We start from the raw sequence: 21227 nt of genomic DNA on the forward strand, positions 1-21227 counted from the left end.
TTGAAAGGAAAGGTGTTTGAACCCTGGCCAGGGCCCCGGTGCCTGTCTTCCTAACTACAATGTGATGCTCCATCTTGGGGCATATAATGGACTCTCTTAATGGAGAAGTGGCCTCGGCAGGTGCTAGCCGACTTCAGCAGAGCATACTTAAATTTCCAGCTGCTGGTTGCAACAGCACCGGTGTACCGTAAAACAGTGGGTCTTCTAGACGAAGCTACAGGCTAAAAGGGCGGGAGGAACCCACTCCCTGCAAGCATTGGCACATCCTGACCCTCTCTGATGGGCTCTCTAGCTAGGATGAGTGTAACTGTTCCAGAGGTTTAAAATCCGAAGGGAGGGCCCTGCCTTTGATCTCTGAAAGAAAGAGCAGTCAAAACTGAGCACTCTTCTCTCTATACACTTCACGCTGACTGCCAAGTGGCCTCTTCCTGTCTCCGAAAAAATAGCTACAACTATCTTTTTGGAGCAGCCCAACTGGCAGGGCTCGGGGTGGGGTAGGGGGGATTTAGGCTCAGAGTCTTACTACCCCCAAAATGTGGAGGGTGGTTGATGAGTTTCCAGGCACTCGCAGGGACCTCCCACTGGGCCCCCACCATCCAGCTGATGCGTGAGTGTGAGTGTAGCTGATCTCCATGCCAACCATCCCATCACAGAGCTCAGGGTTAAACTACATTTCCAGGTCATCACCACTGGGAAGGATGGAGCTGGGACTGGGCAAAGGTCCCCGGACTCCACACCCCGAGCTCTCTCCACTGTGTTTCTCTGGGGGATTCACCAGCCTTTAATGAACTGCCTGAGGAGGAAGGGGAATCAGCCAATTGGAGCTGGGGCCAATTGAACAAAGACCCTTCCTGTGTCAGAGACACAGAGACACAGGTCCTTTCTCTGTTCCACTTGCTCCCTCTCCACGGGAGGAAATGCAGTGCCCAGTTCCAGAGGACCTTCACTTGCAGGGGAGATGAATCCTGCCAGGGGCTGTTACCTTCTCCATCCTGCCCTCCTCCAGCCATCCATCCCTGGGTTCTACTGATTTCACCATCTGACTCTCTCTCCAGCCTCCTTGGGTTATCTCCTGCCCTCTAGTCTGCCCCAACCCCACTGATCTGTCTGTACATGACGATGGTTTCAGAATGCATCTGATCCCGTGGCTGTCTCCAGCTCGAAGGGACAGAGGTGGAACCCTTCACGGGGCCTCCCAGTGGTGCTTCTCTGCCCTTCCAGCCACTGCTCACACCACTGCCTCCCTGTCCCTCCACGCCAGCCTCACCTCACCAGCTTCCTTCTAGGCCCCTGGGTTCCCCAGGCTTCCTCCCCACCCTGGGACTGTGCACCTGCTGTTCCTTCAGCTGGAATTCTGATCCCATCATCAGACATCAGCTCATGATCATGTCCTCTAGGACTTTTCTCTGCCCGCCCCCACCCCCAGGCACATTGCTCTCCGTGACATGGTCATGTTCTGTATGTGATTATCCATTTACTCCATCCGAAAGCTCCACAAAGGCCAGGACTTCCTCTGTTTGTGCTTCTGCTCTTGTCCGTAGGGGCTCAGTACATATTTGATAAATGGGGGGATACACGGATCACTGGATGTGCCCTCCCAAGCCCACCATGGTTTGCTGCTTTCCTTCAAGCTGTTGTCGCCCCCAAGCCCCTCCCAGAGTTTTGACCTGTGTTTGACCCATCCGCGGACACGGGTCCAGCCGGGGCTCCACCCGTGCTAAGTGCCATGGCTGGCCCACCGGTGACCTGCTTGTGTGGGGATGGGGCTGCTGGCCCAGTTGCTCCAGTTGACTTGCATTGGTGACTCTGGGCTGTGTGAGTTCCCTGACAGGTGTTTGGGTCAGGAACAGGGTGCACACTCATCGCCACCGCTGCTCCTCTTTCGGTGTTGAGCAGGGGCTGCACACGCATTGGCCTGGCGTGAGGGACCCGGCTCCTGGCTCTAGCCTCTAGCTTCTACAACTCTACCAAACCTCCTCTATCCTCTGCCAGCTAGCAGTCCATTCCTGCCACATTTTCTGTAATGAGGGGCCTGTGCCTTTCAGCATCTTGTTATTGTGAGGAGCCTGGTGATCTGAGAGCCCTTGTTCTGCAGGCTAGATGGCTGAGTGTTTTTTATTGCACCATTTGTCTTCAGAACTGTGCTCTGCCCTCACGTGGATTTCCCATTAAAATCTTCTTTCTTGATTCCATGGCCAGGGAAACCATCTGCCCTCCCAAATGCTGGGAACCATGCACCAGGCTGCAGTTCATATGCTGCCATGCCACAGGAGTCATGTTTGTAGGTCCCCAGGACCAGTTTGGCCAATGGCTTCCTCATATTCTTACCAGCTGTGGAGGAGGATGTGTTGGGGTGTTATGTCTGTGAACAGGCCACAAGTCATTTCCACAAAGCACCTGAGGTTTACACATGGGAGGGTGCCTGGCACAAAGCCTGGCACAATGTGGATATCCCACAAGTGTTCTTTGAATGAAGGAAGGAAACTGCTAGAAAACAATGTTTCCCTATGGGTGTTCCTTGGAACAGAAGTCCTTGGAGATGCTCAGGGGAAATATAAATCAATGGGGGGAGGGAGGAAAGGTATACAGCCAAATAAGCTTGAAGAAATGTCTATATAGTGTGTGACCCTCTTGGAGACCCATATGGTATATTTGAATATTAAAGGCCCTTGGAAGGCCAGCTCTAAGGAAAGCTGGCTGGCATTTTTTTTATCCCATCTGACCCTAGAGCTTTCCTGTTCATGTTAACTCTTTGGGCTTTTAAGAAGTGTTGCTAGAATGCAGGATAGAAGGTGGTGAGGATCATGGGAAATTCAAAGGGATGTGCTGAGACCATAGGGAGGACTCGAAGACAAGTGCATAAAACGAATAGCATTTCAGCCCCATCTGGAAAGATGAGCAGGATCCCTGTGGATAGAGAGAAGAGAGGGGCTTCTGGGCGGGGCGGGGGGGAAGGATGAGCAGAGGCAGAAATGCCCGAGTGGTAGATTGGAGAGAGACATGTCATTTGGGGGATTAGGCTTCATGGTAGAAGGGAGTCTGGTGTCTGTTATTGTACCCAGCAGAGTTCCTAGCACTTAAGGCCACCCCAGTAAGACCGGTAAAATTGTAAATGAATTTGGAGGGCTTTTGCATTGCTCTTCTAAAGTGTGTGGACTTTGAGTCACTGTTTCCCACCTAGAGGTTTGAATCAGCATCACCTGGGGGGGGTTCTTTTTTTTTTTTTTTTTTTTTAGATTTTATTTATTTGTTTATGAGGGGAGGGCAGAGAAGCAGGCTCCATGCAGGAAGTCCAATGTGGGACTCCATCCTGGGATTCCAGGATCACACCCTGAGCCGAAGGCAGACGCTTAACCTCTGAGCCACCCAGGTGTCCCATCCTGGGGGTTTTCTTGAAACACACCCACACTCAGGCCGCACCCCTAGGATTTCTGATTCCATGAGTCTAGTGGGGAAGAGAGAGGTGGTCTAGGCTCCTGAATTTCTTTAAAGTTTCCAGGCAATTCTAAATGTACCCCTACTTGAAAATAAATAGGAGAGGTGGTAGGAGTCCTTTGGAGGCTTTCCATCAGAGCTGTTTCTGCAGCAGTTTTGCCCATAAGATGAAAACATGGGGAGGAGACCTACTTACGAAATAAGCTTGGGACATCCTGCGATGTGACCCATTTGGGGGTGCATAAGTGACATTAGCACATTGAAGGCTCTGAGAAGGTCTGCTGTAAACCCAACCCTTCAGGAGATAGCACTAGGGAGTCTCGGCTTAGACACAGGCATTTTTGTTCTCTTAGGTGCTGAAATTCACCATGTCTTTTCTGAGCATTGCTCTTTGTCTTTCAAGCAGTACATTCTCCTATGGGTCGAGTTTTTGTGAACGCTTAATGTAGTCAGCCCTGCCACCCCTGAGGTGGCGCATCATGCTCCCAGACAAGGTTCCTAGGGGCTGGTGTGAAGTTACAAAAGTGGCATTCTGTTTAGGAGACACTCTTTATTTCTTTAATCCTTTTCTGCCTCTGCTACCTCTGGCATGAAAAGACATAACAGTTGGATCTGAAACAGAGCTTGCTACTCCCCTGGCTTTCTTCTCTGGCTCCGCCACCCTGTGTTTCTGACTTCACTCTCCTGTGGGTCACCGATCTGGAATGGCAGGAGCTAGCTGTGTTTCTGGGGGGTGCTTGGGCTTACACCAGCTAATGGGACCCAACACTACTCTTTTTCTCCCACGATTTCTTGGTGGTGTTATAAGGAGTTGGGAATTAAAAAAAAAAAAAAAAAAGAATCAATAGAACTGACTGGCTCTGGATTTCCCTGTCCAATCCACACCCATCGATGCTTGGCTTTCAGTGTAAATACTTGTTTCCTGTGCTGATGGCTTCTGGTTTGTTTACTCAAACCATGACCTTCTCCATACAAGGGACGTCCCCTTCAGCCTGTTCCCAAGACCGGTAGATGGAAGCCTGGTAATTACCTGTCTTGCAGTTGGCAATGAGAAGGTCCAGGAAGCTCACCTGGGTCCCTCGATTGCCCAGAACAGAGACTGGGAGACAGTCTTATCTGCAGCAACAAGGTCACAGAGATCCCGAGGTGGCCAGTCTGGGGCCAGTGCACAATAGGCACTCCTTTCTAGAAGGTTCCTGGCACCATAGGCTTCCCCTCCCTCCCAGGCTCTTCTCCTCCCCTATCCAGGGGAGTCTAGATACCTCTAGACTCAGCAATGGAAATGGCCATATTCGCTAATTATTTCCATTCCATCATGGCCCATGAGCCTACGGAATGTGACCCATGATGTGATCACGAACTGGTCCCTGTCTCCACAGTTAATGTTTCTTAAGAGATGGTGACAGTTGCCTTTAGAGACTGCAATTTGTTTGTTTATTGAATTCTTTAATCCCTCTTGCATTTATGAAGCATCTGCTCTTACTGAGCACAGTGCCCACATCTAGGGATGGGGCTGCTCCATCTCTGCATGCAGGTGGCTCCTCATGTGGGAGAGACCAGGCAAGAGTGTCCAGGGACACACTGGTGCAGTAATGATGGCCGGCACCGGGTACGGGGAACCAGCGTAGTGGCTGCCAAATGTTCGTGCCATGCCAGGAAACATCATTTTTCCTAGGATTCACCCTACCTTGGCTTTAATCTCGTGCCTCCATTGTGGTGTTTGGCCACATCTTTGTTACTCTTCCTTCCTCTTTTCATTGGGTTTTGGTCGTGACCCGAAGACTGTTGTGTATCTCACCCCTACCCTGCTCCTTCCACTTCTCTGTTCCCTTTGCTTTTGGGTCCTGTGTCCTGTGCACTGGGAAACACTTCATGACAACTTATCTTTCAGAAAATAAACACTTTTCCGTTGATTGAAGTCCCCATACAGAAACCCAAAGATTTAGAGGTGGGCTCTGGAGTGCAGGCAGGCCTGAGTTTTGCATTCTGGGAGCATGGTTTATGCAGCCGCTTAAGGAAGCTTTGGTTTCCTCGTGTCTGAAACAAGACAGTGAGACTGTCCCTGTTGTGATAGCTGTGGGAGTGACATTAGGAACCCTCAGCTCAGGGCCCATCTGATGCTGGTTGCCCAGCAAATGTCAGCTGTCACTGTCGTAATTACCAAGCAGTTGCACACACTGGGAGCATTAACCATGGTGTATTGACAGCAATGTTATTAAAGAAAAAAGAAGGTCAAGGCAAATTTCTGTAGAGAGCCCGAGGGCTAAAATGTCTAGAGTCAAGTGCAATAGGCCCGAGCCCTGCAGTGAGCACTTCCCAGAGCACCTCCAGTTTTGGGGAAGGGAGGTGGACAAGGACTTCTGTCCCCTACCTCCTGACTCACCCAGCCCTCTGCAAGAGGGCATGTCTGTCCCTGGGAAGCCAGTAGCTCCAGTGGCAGCTCCAGGAACTCCATTCGCCCACCCAGTCTCTTGCCAACTCTGCTTCCTCACCACATCTGCTCATACACAGGCATTCTTAGGGCAGCTCTGATGTCCTTCGAGCCCCAGGGCTTGCTCCCTAACATAGCCAACAAGTACTTCTATTGTATTACTTAGCACTCTGCTCTCATCGGTAAGATGTGTGCCAGAAGCCCTGGGTCACATTCTCTGCATGCATGGGTCTCATTTAATCTTTGCAACAATCCATGGGACAGAGAGATGCTCTTGGGACCCAGACCTACTTGGTTTTGAAGATAGAATTCAGGTCCCAGTGACCCAGCTTCTTAAACTAGGTCCTTATTTTATACAACCTTGCTCAGTCAAACTTGTCTGCAGTACAGGACTCCTCCCCTTTGGGCTCTGCAAGCCTTTCTTTCATTCATCTCCCTCCCTTCCTGTCCTACCTCTCCTCTTCCAAAAAACATGGACTAATCCCAGGAGTCATTTTTTTCCAGTCCTAGTGGGAATTTTTATATTCTTTCTAAGCATGAAGCTATACCTTTGATTATCAGGAGTGGTCTCTGCATGCTCCATCCTCTGACCACAAGCAGCATTTCTGAAAACCCAAACCAGAATAGCACCCTGGCTCTGAGCATGTTCCAGAGTAGCAGGTGCCACGGTTTGAGTTTTTGCCATGCATCCCTCACCCTGGGACTACTCTCTGCCTTGGTTTCCTCACCTGGAAACAGAGGCCGTTATAGCCCCAAGGTCACGGGTTCGCCATGAGGATTATGCAATTTGGTTGTGAGTGGCTAGAAGAGTACTTGGTACCCAGGTGATGCTCTTTCTGTATCAGTCCTCACAACTCCTCCAAACCTTGGCTTTCTCCCTCCTGGAGGGCCTACAAGTTTTCAGGAAATCTTAATCCTACAGGAATGTCTTCCAAAGACAGTAGTGGAAAACCTGTTTTTCCTGGAGGACTCTCCTCTGCTGCTGTTTGGCTCTTTGTATCAACCTGCTGGAGGGCAGCACCGGGCTCCCTATGAGAGGTGAAGTCCTCCCCAGCTGGTGAGGTGGCATGGTGCACACCAGCCCACCTCCTGTCCCAGCTCCCAGCCTCTGAAGCTAGATCAGTAGGTGGGAAGTAATTGGCTACGTGGGACCACGGGGGTTCTGTGGCCTGGTGTGGCCTTGGTTCTTCAGTTTCTGTTTGTCTGGGCCACCTCATTAGCTGCTGCCTCCTTGGAAGGTTAGAATTTTATAGGTTTAACAACCCATTTGAATGAAAAAGCCTGAAATACTGGGATAGCCCTAGGTTCAAGCTAATTAATACCCCTTTTCAAATTGGGGCTTTGGAGGATAGGCTGAATCTTTGAAAAGGAATCTTTGGAGAGTGTTGTGAGTCATTGCAATAAAACCTAGAATGGGAGGGAAGAATGTAGGAGCAAAAGAGCTGAACGCAAGAGGAATCTGTCATTTCTGGCAGCAAATCGGCCCGATAGAGGGGAAAAAAGAATGTTCTTCATGCAAATAAGGTCCACTGAGGCTTCCCTGAGTCTTCAGTAGGATGATCCTCAAACCTACTGATTTTCACATCTAATTCAACGCGAAATTAGTCATTAGACACTAAGACAAAAGCAGGCAGGCTCTCCTATCTCAACAAAGAATCTTCCCCACTGAAGTGGAATTATCTCTGGAATAATTAAAATGGTTGCTAAAGGATGAAAACATTCCATTAACTGGAGTTGCCTTTGTCAAGACATGCCCCCTTCCTCCCCAAATAAATCTGATAGCCATGATCAAGGAGAAGGAGTTACCAAGACCACAATAATGTGATCAGACATAAATCCTCTTTGGCACCATTTCTGAGCCAGAGAGCACAGTTCCTAGTTGGAGGATGCTGCTGGTATCAAACAATTTTATTTGTGAGCAAGAGGGGCTGTGGTGCTTCTTTCTGAGGTCCCCATCTGAACGGTCTATACCCTAACAAAGGAAATAAGGGCTATAATGAAAGTATAGCAGATGATTATTTTCCTGGAATGCCCCCAACCTGCCTACTGATTGTTGGCAGTGTTTCCAGAGTTCAGATGTCTTAATTCCAAAAGAGCACAATGATGGAGCGACAGTGTTTCTATCACAAACCAAACCAAAACACAAACAGCCAGGGGCTTTGACATTCACTCATTACCAGGAGGCACTGTGGTTGCCTGATGTGATCCATACCTGTTCCTATACAGTGTGGAGATTCGTGTTTTGTGGCAGGGTCAACCAAGTCCCTTATCATGGGTACATTATACCGTCACAGAGTGCTGCACACAATAGCAAACCAGCCTTCACTCGTGAGCAGCCATTTATGGTGATGGAGTCTTAACATCCAACAGGCTTTTGTGTTTAAAGACAGAAACCGTGTTACCCTTTGTTTACACCCAACGTATGCATCTTTATTTGTGTAGCAGTTCACGGTTTTAAACATTACACAGTCAACATTCCTCTAAACATTTGTACGTTTCTTAAAAAATAATGTGGATGTAACGAAGGAAAATTTCTCAACACTTAAACATAGATTGTAAGTGTAACCACTTTTAGACATTTATTTGAAAGGACATTTCTTAAAAAGTCAGATTATCTTAGATGCTGAAGACCCTGCAAAAGTAAATAAATAAACAGAACACATGTAAAGGCTAGTGCCTTTGCAAAAAAGTAGGTATAAATGAGTGAATACCATGGATTTAAAGTTTCTGGGTTTTTGTGGCATATGTGTATGCATGCGTGCTTGCACACAGTTACATCATCCAAGAGTGACCTTCCTCAAGTTTTAGTAAATTTTATGAGAAACTATGACAGAAAAGCAGAGGCCACCAGCTCTGGCTGTTTCTTAGTTGGGATGTAGGATCAGGTTGCTCAGCCCACGGTGATTCTGAGTTCCTTTTATTATGTCGGAGGGTCTTTAAGTCCCTCTCTTTAGGTTTTCATTTTTGAAACTTGGTATGTTTCATGGAAATGATAAATTTTGAGCTGTGTGTACCTGCCATTGGCAATTCAGACCCATTGTTCTGCCATTTTGATTTATTGAGCTTATCTGTTAACATTATTAAAAACTTATGTATCCTCTATTATTATTTTATTCTAATGATTTGGGCCATTTAGAGGTTTCATCTCCTAGGAGATGAGATTGAGTCTGTGTAATTAGCTTTCTTCTTTTGGACAGCTGGCTAATTCATCACCTTGGAATGCAGTATTAGACTCCCTGCTCACCTGTTTATTTGGTATGACCATGAGTACCTACTGGTTCTTCCTAGACTTAGAATAATACTTGATCCTTCTGGGACTCAGTTTCTCTCTTCTGTTTACACAGGTGGAAAGTATACCACATGCCAAATATTCCATGTTATTATGATTACAGCAGAACAGAGTTCCCCTTTCTGTAGTCCCTGGCACATAACTTTTATACATTTTGCCTTATCTGCTTACCACCTGTACCATTATTTACATAAGACTTCTCTCTAAATAACTTTAAATCTAATTGTTTTAACCTGGCATCATTTTAAGCTATGAGAGCTATGAAACCACAGATTTGATATATTGGTTATGTTTCAGTTGACTTTTTAATTTTTTGGGAAGATTTTATTATTTATTTGAAAGAGCATGCATGCATGAGTCGGGGGGGAGAGAGGGAGAAGCAGACTCCCTGTTGAGCAGGGAGCTCAATATGGGGCTCGATCCCAGGACTCTGGGATCATGATCTGACCTGAAGGTAGACGTCCAACCAACTGAGCCACGCAGGAACCCCTCAGTTGACATTTTTATAAGTACACATTAAAATAATAGCACAAATATTGGAGCGACAGGATTGCCTTGGTACCTATACCTGCAGAGCCCCTTTGCATACTGCTAAGATCCGTTGTCATACCACAGTTGAGGAGATTGGGTGGAAGACCAGATACCAAGGAGTCTAATCACCAGGAATATCCAAATAATGTGACTGCACTCAAAGGATTAAAAAAGAAAACAATGAATGTCACGTTTTTTAAAGCAATGTAAGCAGAAAATCTTAAGTGGTCTACAAAACCACATACTTCAAGAAAAACAGAATATAATAAAATAAGATTGAAGTGCATGACCTCAACAGGACCTGTTTTCTGGCTCTGGTGGTGCTTAATACAGTACGCAAGCCACGAAGTGCTTTTGCCCACCATCAGTTCTCACCCAAGTCCAGGGCACCAGGCTGGGTGGGCAACTTCTTCGAGGTGGAACTGGTTGGATGAGAAGAGACCACCTAAGAATGAGGGAAGAGATGCAGGGAAGACCTGAGGGCAGAGCATCCCAAGAGAAGGAGGAGCCCCTAGCACAAGGTGAGGAGGACCCAGCAAGAAAGAGCAGGGGTAGGCAGGCTGGACAGGAGGGAGAAAGAGACGTGGCAGGAAGAGTCATCAGACTGCTATAGAGACAGACATGGGCCATCGGTGAGTTTTGAGCAGGAAACTGATTTGAGTTGATCCCACTGGCTACCATGTAGGGAATGATTTTATCAGATCAAAAGTGAAAAACCATGCTCTGGGAGTCCTCCACATGAGAGCTCATGGAAGTTTTGCTGGGCAGGTGGCCATAGACCAGGCGACGAGGTGGGGTTGACTCAGCACATATATGTATATACATAAGCACTAGAATTCCAATTTTTTTCTTGAAGCTTTTTAAGATTAAATATATTTTCTTAACACACATACAGAGTTATAAATATTCATCTCAGGTCTACATATATAGATGCTTAGAAATACTTGATATAACATAATTTATAATATGTAATTATATATATTTTTTTCGCTTGAGAAACAAACCCCCTTGGGCAGCCTGGGTGGCTCAGCAGTTTAGTGCTGCCTTCAGTCCAGGATGTGATCCTGGAGATCCGGGATCAAGTCCCACGTTGGGCTCCCTGCATGGAGCCTGCTTCTCCCTCTGCCTGTGTCTCTGCCTCTCTCTCTCTCTCTCTCTCTCTCTGTGTGTGTGTGTGTCTCATGAATAAATAAATAAAATGTAAAAAAAAAAAGAGAGAGAGAGAAACAAACCCCAAACTCTTTTTTGAGGGGGGTGGAAATAATTTGTCATTGCTTATAAAATATTTTAGTGTTTCCAGTAAACTAAGAAAAGGCACAATATAGTCTCTCCTGTTATAGTACTTCTCAGCTTAATTGGCAAGATATCAGCATATATTTTAAAGCCAGAGTCTACAGTTGTGGGTGACTTACAGGTTTTAGGTTTCAGTCTGAACAACTGAGTGACTCCTGATGCTGTTGACTGAGATGGGCAAAAGTGTGTCAAGAAGGGAGTCTGGGGGCAGAAGGCCTGGGAGTGCAGTGTATGACCCTCTCCCTCTCTCTCCCTGCAGTGATCCCGAAAGTCACCAAGCACCTACTCTCAAACCCTGTGTTCACCTGCATCATCCTGGCCGCCTGCATGGAGATTGCAGTGGTGGCTGGCTTCGCTGCTTTCTTGGGGAAGTACCTGGAGCAGCAATTTAACCTTACCACCTCTTCTGCCAACCAGCTGCTCGGTGAGTCTGCTCTCCGTCCCCCTGGGTGGGAAGAGGGCTGCTATCATGCAGGTAATACTCTGAGAATTTACCAAGGCCCATCAGAGAAAGAGCCCAGACTCTGCTGCTCCAACAATAGCAGTAGTCCTGGTGTTTGTGTACAGAAGGAATTTTAGTCTATTCTTGCAGTAAAACTTGCCAAAGGGATGTAATAATAAAGAGCTAAAATATGAAATGTACATAGGAAGCATTGTGACAGGCCAGGAGATCAGTAGATAGCTGTGAACTACAGAATTTGGGAGAAGACAGGATGAAGGAAGAGAGGAATCAAGATATATCCTGAAAGGTTAGCAGGCTTTGCTCAGACACATAAAAAAGTAAGAATATTCTTGGCAGCGTGAAACACGTAGTCAGCAAATACAGAACTTGGAAGCCACACACTCCCTTCCTGACCCCTGCCCATGGCAGACATAATTAATGGATCATGACACTCCTTCTCCCCAAGCTCAAGCATGGCCTGACCATCCTTCTTAGTAGGAGACTACAGGCATCTCCTTCTGCTATTTGGAGCTGGCATGATAAGGAAAACCAATTCGCCCTCGTGGGAAGCAGCATCACGTATGTGTAGTTAGCAAAGTGGCTTCATGATTCACAAAGGAGACAGAAGAGTGAGGAAAGACACCTGCATTTCGGGCTCCGACGGCTGGTAGCACCAGTTTTGCAGTGTGGAACCAACAGAGAAGAATCAGATCCATGAGGGAAGATTGTGAGATCACATTTGAAGTTGCTGAGTGTGAGACACCTGTGGTGTGTCTCTGTGGGGTCCTGTACTTGATGGGAGCTCTGGAAGGAGACCCTGCTGGGGAATAGAAGTTCGGTTGCATCGGTGTAATCTGAGGGTAGTCAGGGACGTGGAGTGGAAGTTCCACAGTAAGAAAGTTAATTGGAAAAGAAGAATAAAGTCCCAACCGTGAGGAAGCACAGCAGTCCAAGGCGAAGTCAGAAAGAAACCCACAGGTCATGGGAGTCAAGGATGATTCCAAGGAGGAAGCAGGCAGCAGCGCACACACATGATGAGGACAACAGCGTCTCCATTGCCTGCAACCACCAGGATGTCCTTCAGCCTGTGTCAGAGCTATGTCTGAGACATGGTGGTGGGGAGCCCATACTCTGTGTGGAGAGCAGCCCCCAAGAGGGAAGGAGTAGTCTGCGGCTGCAGGACACTTTCCTCGAAGCTCAGCCATAGAGTACCGGAGGGGACCATGGCAGGTGGGTGGTGTGTGTCCCTGGAGGGGAACTGGGGGAGAGTTGGTGCGTTGCTAGGAAACATGAGGAGGTTGCTAAGGCAGTGGGGTTGGGGGGGATGAAGAGCCAGCAGAAAGGGATTTACAGGAAAGAGAGGGGGTTGTGGATGGACAGCCCTCGACAGAAGAGCTCATACATAGGTCTTGCCAGTGAAGAGGAGAGAGACGTGAGTCTGGCCACTGAGATGCAGCTAGTATGGCTCTGCATCTGAGAGAGAGCTCCAGCCCCATGAATTACCTTCTCTGGTCTGTAGGGGTAGATCACTTGCTGAGAGCAATGATCTCCTTCAGCACTTCCTGTCTCTTTGCCTAATGGCCAATTAGCAAATGCAAAGGTACCAACCCATCATAAGGAGGACACATATTAAAACCACACTGAGATACCACTGTGCATCCACCGAACTGATAGCACCAAATGTTGGTGAGGGTGTGGAGCAACAGGAAGTCTCAGGTACCGCTGCTGGGAGTGCCCGATGGTGTGAGCACTTTGGACAGCTCTTGGGCAGTGCACCTGTTACGGGGATCCATCCATCCCACTTCGGGGCATGGATTCAACAGAAATGAATGTTTAAGTCCACTCCTTTAGATACGCATATATAACTGCATTCAGAGCAGCCTGGTGCATGATGGCCCCAACGGGATACAGCCCAGATGTCTGTCGACAGGAGAAGGGGTATATAAATTATAGAATGTTCGCACAGTGCTATCACCCAGCAGGAGAAAGGAAGCATTTTCGTACCTGCCTCAATGTGGATGAATCTGATAGAGCTGAAAGACGGCAAGCACAAAAGTGTAGAGATTTATGAGTTTAAAGAAGGAAAGCTTAGTTAAAGTGATAAAGACTATGATGATGGGGGAACTATTGTCCAGGGAGGGGGAGGCGGCAGCCACCAGAGACCCTTCCTGGGCTTCTGGGAATGTGCCAAACTTGATCTGAGTGGTGGTGATAGGGGTATATATGGATGCAAGGAATCTGGTGTTTCCTTAAGCTTTGTGCACTTTCCAGGACATAATGTATATCAATTTAAAAAAAAAAACATGAAAGCCTGCTACGATGACGCACCTGGATCATAGTGTCTCCTTGGAATGGCTAGCCTACCATGAACCTGATTTCTTTTCTTTTTTTAACAAATAACACTTTGCCATCCACTTTTTTGTTACTTGTCACTTGTAAGAAGTATTAGCAAAATTCAGGCAGCTTTCCAGTACCTGTCTGACAGAGGTAGGGTAAAGTGGGTCTCTTTATAATTAAAGTCATAACTTCTTTGTTATTTTTGGAATGTCTCTGGTTTTGCCCTCCAGCAGCCCGAGTTTCTCCATTTCCTCATTTCTGTAGCTTCTGTTCTTATGTTCTCATTACATTTGCACGGTTGCTTCGATGTTGGGGCTGTGTTCTTTTTCAGGACAGTTTCTATTGACAAACAAATCAATAGTCTTCAGGGCAGAAGGTCAAAAAAACAATCTCCCCCTCTTCACCTGTTTCTTTCCCAGCAACTCTGTCTAGTGCTTGGCAGGGGAGGACCTTCTCCTGCCATGCAGAGAAGCCACCTGCTGGCTCCTATGTCCAACCATCTGTCCGACAGTCCACGCTGGCAGCATGCATGGCCTCTTCTTGTGTCCTGCTTGGGGCCTCACTCAAATCAGCATGTTCCCTAGAGGGCTGCCTGCAATGGGGGCTGACACTGGGCACTCAGGGCACAAAGACAGGTAATGGAAAAAAAAAAAAAAGAGATGAGGTGATAAACATAGAGAGCTTTTACCATCAGCTAATTCCAGCTTTGTTATTTTGGCAATGGAGAGCAAAAGGATTAAATAATCCATCTGCAGTAGCTTAGAATTAAAAAGTAGAATTAAAAAGTAGTAGAATTAAAAAGTAAAGTCTTGTTAATAGTTAAAAAACAAAAAACAAAAACAAAACAAAGACAGGTAATGGGATCAGAAGGTGCTCAGCCCCTGCTCCCTGCAGGCTGGGGCATCAGCGCAGAGCCCTGGGCCCCCCTGGGAGTCATCAGCAAATGGGGCAGAGTCCGGAGAAGAGCAATGTAGATGATTAAGGCACTGATGGCATGGATTTATGCATGAAGATAAAAAGGACTCAATCTGCATAGGTTAACGTAATGAGGATGGAGTTGCGGGGAAGTTCTGATAACTGAATGCCAAGGCTGCACACACATCAGGGAGGAAGAGAGCGGCCTGATGACGGTTGGGAGAAAAAGCGCTGAAAGCCTGTTATTGCCATAGTTACCATCCTCACCAGGTGACGCTCCCCACAGCCTCCTCTGCTAGGAAACGAAACCAAGCCCAGGCCTGCTCTCTGGGCGTGGGCCCGTCCTCACCAGTGTTCATTCACACAGGTCCAACCTGCTCGCCATTTCATTCACCCCAAAAAGAAGCCTGGAGTGTCCACCCTGTGCCAGGCACAGGGAACCGTGCTGGACTGAACGGGATGGAAAAGCTTCTTGTGCTCAGGGAAGCTGCACGTCAGGAGGGAGGAGAGTGGACAGGAAACCAAAAGTCCAAATACGAATAAGGCAGCTGCAGATAGCAGGGAGAGAGCCATGAAGATAATAAAATGGGTGAGGAATGATAGGGAGCCCCTGGGTGGGGTATAGGACCCACTCTAGGTAGCATGGTCTGGGAAAGGCATCTCTGAAGGGGGTACAGGGCCAGCCAAGTAGAGACACAGTAGAAGAATGTCCCAGGAGAGGGAGCAGCAGGTGCAAAACCTGGGGATCTGAATGGATTTGGCCTGTCCCAGAGAGAGAAAGGAGGAGCTTTGGGCCAGGAGGGCGGGGGGTGGGGTGAGCAGAGAGGGGCACATGGGGGCTAGATCACAAAGGTCATTCCTATACCAAGAACCAGAGAAAACCAAGCGTAGGTATTCCAAGAGCATCAAATAATGCAGAGATATCATACGTTTTTATTTAAATGTGACTTGTGCTATTTTCTTGCAGAGCTCAGCCTTCCTGATTATGTTTTTCTTCCCCTAATATTAAAATTAATTTGCATTCCCTTAGCACATACCAGCTGGTTGATGTAGTCGATTGACCTAGAGGTCTGTTGATTGGCAAGGAGGAGACAGCCTAGACTGGGAAATTGGCCATGCACAGTCTACCCGGTGGATAAATGACGCACAGTAATTTAAAGCTGAGTTTTAGATGAAGCGAATCAGGACAGAGCAAAGCCAAATAGGAGATTGGAACCCTAGCACCATTTGGTCCTTCTGAAATTCCACAAGTCTCTGAGAGTCAGAAATAACAGGTTTATGGTCCTGCTGCCTTGCAGATAGCTCTGTTTGTAAGAGAGGGGAAAATTTTTTAGGCCAATTACTCACCAAGAGCTACAAAACATATTGATTTGATTGATGCTACTTCCCAAGAGTTCTGGGAGCTGTTTGAAACACCATGTCCACAGGCTGGTGAGCTCTGGGACCTTTGCTTAAACAGCCACCAGATCCTTTCAATGAAGCCCTCCTTGGCTAATGAGGAAAGGAGAGAAAATCCCCAAGTGATCTTGAATCCCTTTTCCCACATCACCTCTAAAATGCACAGATGGCACGTCAGTGCTCCCCAATCATGACTTCCCTAAAACGCACGTGCATGTTCCCAGCCTGTCCGTCTTTGTCTCTTGGTCATTCCCAACACCAGCTGTGTCTTTCCCATGAGGATCCCTTACTTAGCAGGATAGATATATATCTATATATATATAGATATGTCTATACTTAGACTCCTAATAGCTGAATGTTTCCATGTCTGTGTCCCCCAGTTTTCTGTGAGTTCTCCAAGGTCAGAAATAAGGCCCTTCATGGAGACTTGGGGGCAGCGTGGGGGATGTACCATTGCAGTGGTGTCACTGGGAATTTGGTCTGTGCAGGGCTCGGCCCCCAGCCTGGCACCACTCTGTCAGCGCCAACTGGCCCTGCTTTCCCTGCTAACAGTCCCCGCCCCCTCTGTTTTTCTCCCAGGGATGACTGCAATCCCATGTGCCTGTCTGGGGATCTTCTTGGGTGGTCTCCTGGTGAAGAAGCTCAGTCTTTCTGCCCTCGGGGCCATTCGGATGGCCATGCTCGTCAACCTGGTGTCCACAGCTTGCTACGTCTCCTTCCTCTTCCTGGGCTGTGACACGGGCCCTGTGGCTGGGGTTACTGTTCCCTATGGAAACACGTAAGTCCCAGAAATAGCCGTTTTCCACGCCTGCCTGCTCAGGGGTGCCTGGACTCTTTCTTCATGGTAGGGTAATGGAGCCAGCTTTGTCCCTAGTGACCATGAGTGGAGGGTTCAATGATGCCTTCACATTGTCCTCTCAGGGTTGAAGAATCACCGTGGACCTTTTGGGTGGAGAGCACAGATGATTCCGCTCAACAGGAGCCAGAAGCGTGCCAGGGGAGACCATCACATTCATTCCTCACAGTACTCCTATTACCATTTTTGGCATTTGACTTTAGGAATAATTGAAGATAAATAATACAGATGAATTTTATTTTAAAATTCAGCTTTTTTTTTTTCTTTTTTGAGATGGGGAGAGAGAGAAGTATGGGAAGAAGCAGAGGGAGAGAGAGAATCTTAAGCAGACTCCATGCCCAACGCTGACCCAAGATTGACTCAGGTTCAATCTCACGACCCTAAGATCAGGACCTGAGCTGAAATCAAGGGTCAGACATTCAACCAACTGAGCCACCCAGGCACCCTTTAAACTTCAGCTCTAAATGAAAGACAGAATTGATTTCACCCATTCCAGAAATTATCAGAAGCTATCATTAGGCTCCCACAGTAATTATAGGGTCTCACCCATAGTAGGTATTGATAAGTATGGGAGGGGACAGAGGATGGGGAATAAAAGGGGAAAAGAAGGAGAAGGGAAGAAAGTTGGTTCTTGTGGGACACTTTTTTTCTAGTTGTTATCTCAAGGCTTTGATCTAGAGTCCAATCAGAATTGCCCCCAGTGGGAATTATGGAGAGCGTTTATGTACGGAGCAGGAACAGCTGTCCCCTTTTCTGTGTGAGACTGAAGCTGCTTGGGGATGAGTCCTGGAGCATCAGGGCTGCAGCAGAATCGACCTGTGGGATACCAGTTCCTCCTCATGCCAGTTTCCTCCTCCAGGCAGGCCATCAGGTTTTCTCCTGTAGTCTGTATCCAGAAGATACAGGAGAGCTGGGCTTATCTGCCACCTGACAAGATCAAGCGAGCTGAATAGGAGAACATAGGCAGAGGCAGTTGTCTGTAAATCCATGCCCAGCCCAGCCACTGTGTGTCCCTCCATCCCCTTTATTAGCACCGTGGCCTCTTCTGCCCCCCACCTCTTCCTACCCCCCATTCCTTCCTCTCCCAAATGTGGCACCTTCTGCTTTGTGCATGCCATAAATAACAGCATTTGGAGAGAGAGACCGCCAGCCTTACTGTGCCAGTTCTCAAGTAGTAAACTTGTAGTGGTTCAAAGCACAGGGTCTTACGATAATGAGGTTCTTCTTCATGGGAAAAAGAAAAAAAAAAAACAGTTCAGAGCCTACAATCCAACTGCCAGCTCTGCCCAAATTGGTAGAGCTCCAAACCTCAGCCCCTCCTCCCTCGCTTTGCCATGTACGAATTACATATATTTGGGTGGGATCTCAGCCTGGCTTTGCCTCAGTTTCCTTCTCTATCAACCCCCCGGGGTCACTTGGAAAATAAGTAAAATAATATCCGAGGTACCATCAACGGTGCTGGCACATAAATTGTCAGATCATCATTACTATGAAGTGGTCCGAACCCTGGGAGGCTGGAAATGACACTTCCTCTCTTACAGAGCTGAAAACACCCACTCCATCCTCTTCCCCTTTGCAGTCTGCGAGCTCTAGGTAATTGTGCCTTTAATGGCACAAAAGGAAATTTAAAATAACTTGAGTTATTTTTCTCAGGAAGTTGAATCAATCAGACAGATGAGAGTTATCGAAGCCAGTGTAGTGGTAGTGGTGTGTTGAGCATCACAAAGCTCACTGCCTGCTAGGGAGGAATGAGACAGACGAGAACTGACCCAAAGGAGGGAGAAGTCAGTGTTGGGCTGTGCCCGATGGCAGTGGTGTTGAGTCAGGGAGGGGGGAACGGGCTGAGGCTGCAGTGATCATGAGCAGCCTTGCCGTGGAGGTGGCTCTGAGCTGATCAAGAAGAGGCTTCTTCTTCTTCTGGGCAGAGGAAGCTCGCAGCCTGCCACCGTTGTGCATGGCTCTCAGTGGCGGTGCTGGGCTGGTCCTTTCAGGACAGGGAGGGGTAAGATCAGAGGAGGAGGAAGGGGTACCAGGTGCCTCATTTTAGCAGAGGGCAGAAGGCTGTCCCTGGAGAGATCCAATAGAAGTTGACCTTCCTCTGATGGATTCCGTGTTTCCTCTCTCTTCCAGCTCAGCACCTGGCTCGGCCCTGGATCCCTACTCGCCCTGCAATAAAAACTGTGAATGCCAAACCGATTCCTTCACTCCAGTGTGTGGGGCAGATGGCATCACCTACCTGTCTGCCTGCTTTGCTGGCTGCAACAGCACGGTATTGGTGATTTTCTAACGGGATGGGATGGGACCAGGGACTCAGGCAGCCAAAGTAGCTTAAAACCTGTGGTCAGGGGCAGTCGTGGGCAACAACATGTGTTCTATACTTTGTGTGCCTGCACTGTGACTTTTTTTCAGTCTCCTCCAAGCTCCAGTGGAGCATCCTCTGTCAGCGGGATGGGAGGACTCCCAGGTCATTCAGACCTTCCTGCTAAATCAAATAGGTTTCCAAAAAGTGTCATTGAGCAACTAAAAATAAAAATGTCAAAGGAAGCTGTACATTATGGAGGCAGAGAAAAAGATTGTATTTCAGGGCACTCACAAAGTGTATCAGTGAAATAGCCTGACTCTACAGGTAATGAGCTCCCCATCAACAGAAGTGTGTAAAGAAAAGCTGGAGAACCATTTAACAGACACTTCCTCCAAGCCTGAGACTATCGACACTAATTTAACCCCTTCCTTACTCAGTTCCTTTTATCTTTTTATTCTCAACTAAATACCTTCCACCTTTTTCCACTCCCCACTAAACTTTGTTTTGTTTTGGTTTTGAGTTTTTGGGGTTTTGTTTTTCCTCCTCAGTGTGAATTGTCCAGTTGGCTGTCAGCCTGCGGTTTTCCCTGTTCTCTGCTTGAAAACCTGACCCTAAGGGACTGGTCATCAAGCCATGCTGATCCCACCTTCCAGGTGTCTCTCACACCTGCCTGCCTTCTGCATCCAACACCAGGGCCCTGGTGCGAGCTCTCCTGGTGTCTTGCTTGGCATTTGTGCAGCAGTTGCCTAATTGGCCTCACAGCTCAGGACCGCCCCCTTCTGGGCCATCTTCTATACTGCAGCCAAAATGATTTCTGTAACCCTGCCGATGACTCCTTCTGGTGCTACCCTGTCACCTGCAGGATAAGAGCTAGGCATTGACCTGGCTTTGTATGTGTCTTCAGGACACATCTGTCCTCATGCAATCCCTTCAGCTCTACTCCCTTTTGGTTTGTGGTATCCACCTTCCCCCACACAACAGGTGTCTTTTCATTCTTCCTCCATTTGGACACTCCTCCTCACCTGTCCATACCCTCAAATTCCCCTTTCTCTGTGAGGCCATTCCTTCTCTTCTTTCTCTTTGGTGTTCTTGCTTCTGTGGTTCTTAGCACCTATCTCTGCTGGAGGCTGCGCCCTCAGTTCACTGCAGTGATCTGCTAAAAGTATTTGTCATTTGCTCTGATCTGTGAGTTTCCCAAGTGAGGGCTGGCATCCAGAAGTTGTCCAGAAATGTCTAGGAATGTCTAGGTGAAGTGAAAGACAAGAAGAGGGCTGAGTGGCTGCTTTAAAGGAATTTAGAGTTGTAATTACTTATTTCTCCTCATATTCTGTGTCTTTTGGGAGCAGCAATTTCTCTGAAAGAAGAAAAATCGATCACTTATTTTCATCTCCAAAGATTTCATTTTTCTTTGCTTTTAACATTTAGATTCCTGGCCATTTATTAACATTTTTCCATAGAGAAAATAAATCACCTTGAGTGGGGAGGGAGGGAGAGAGAATCTGATTTTTTTTTTCAATTAGATGATAAAGCAATTTCTTTATGTGATTGGAAATGAATTTTAGAAAAGAGATGAGGCCTTGCAAATGGTTAAAATAAAAATATAAGCTATTTGTTTTCATGACAGCCACTTTATTAACATTTTAATATCCAAAAAGTTCTATAAATCATGTTTGGTTATTGTCCTGTTTTTAGAAGTAAATGGACTCTATAAACTGGTGTCCTGAGACCAAACAAGTCTCTATTCCAGAGCCTTCTCTGACCCCCCCCCCAAAAAAAAAAGTCTTAAAAGTTGCATTTCCCTTGGTCTTTCATGTGCAAGAGTCTTATTGAATAAGAGCCTAACCAGGCCCATTACTGCTTCCAGCTGCTGAAACAGCAAGCTGTGGAATGCAATTATTGGATAGTGAGCTTCTCTGCTTCCCTCTGGACATATCCTTTCTCCTCCAGACACCTGCCTTTTCTTCACATTACTGAGGCCTCATGTTGTCTGCAAAGCAG

General features: G+C 47.4%; 1 protein-coding gene across 2 annotated transcripts in view; it reads left to right on the forward strand.

The window, feature by feature from the left end:
* Positions 1-21227, forward strand: part of SLCO3A1 (solute carrier organic anion transporter family member 3A1) — a 303404-nt gene that overhangs the window by 239078 nt on the left and 43099 nt on the right. For both annotated transcript variants that reach the window (XM_055326459.1, XM_055326458.1), the window contains exons 5-7: positions 11239-11403; positions 16651-16849; positions 19058-19196. In XM_055326459.1, coding sequence (XP_055182434.1) covers positions 11239-11403; positions 16651-16849; positions 19058-19196 — 503 coding nt within the window. The remainder of the gene's footprint in view (positions 1-11238; positions 11404-16650; positions 16850-19057; positions 19197-21227) is intronic.

This window comes from Nyctereutes procyonoides, unplaced genomic scaffold (genome assembly GCF_905146905.1).
Source record: "Nyctereutes procyonoides isolate TBG_1078 unplaced genomic scaffold, NYPRO_anot_genome, whole genome shotgun sequence".
NCBI classification, from domain to species: Eukaryota; Metazoa; Chordata; class Mammalia; order Carnivora; family Canidae; genus Nyctereutes; species Nyctereutes procyonoides.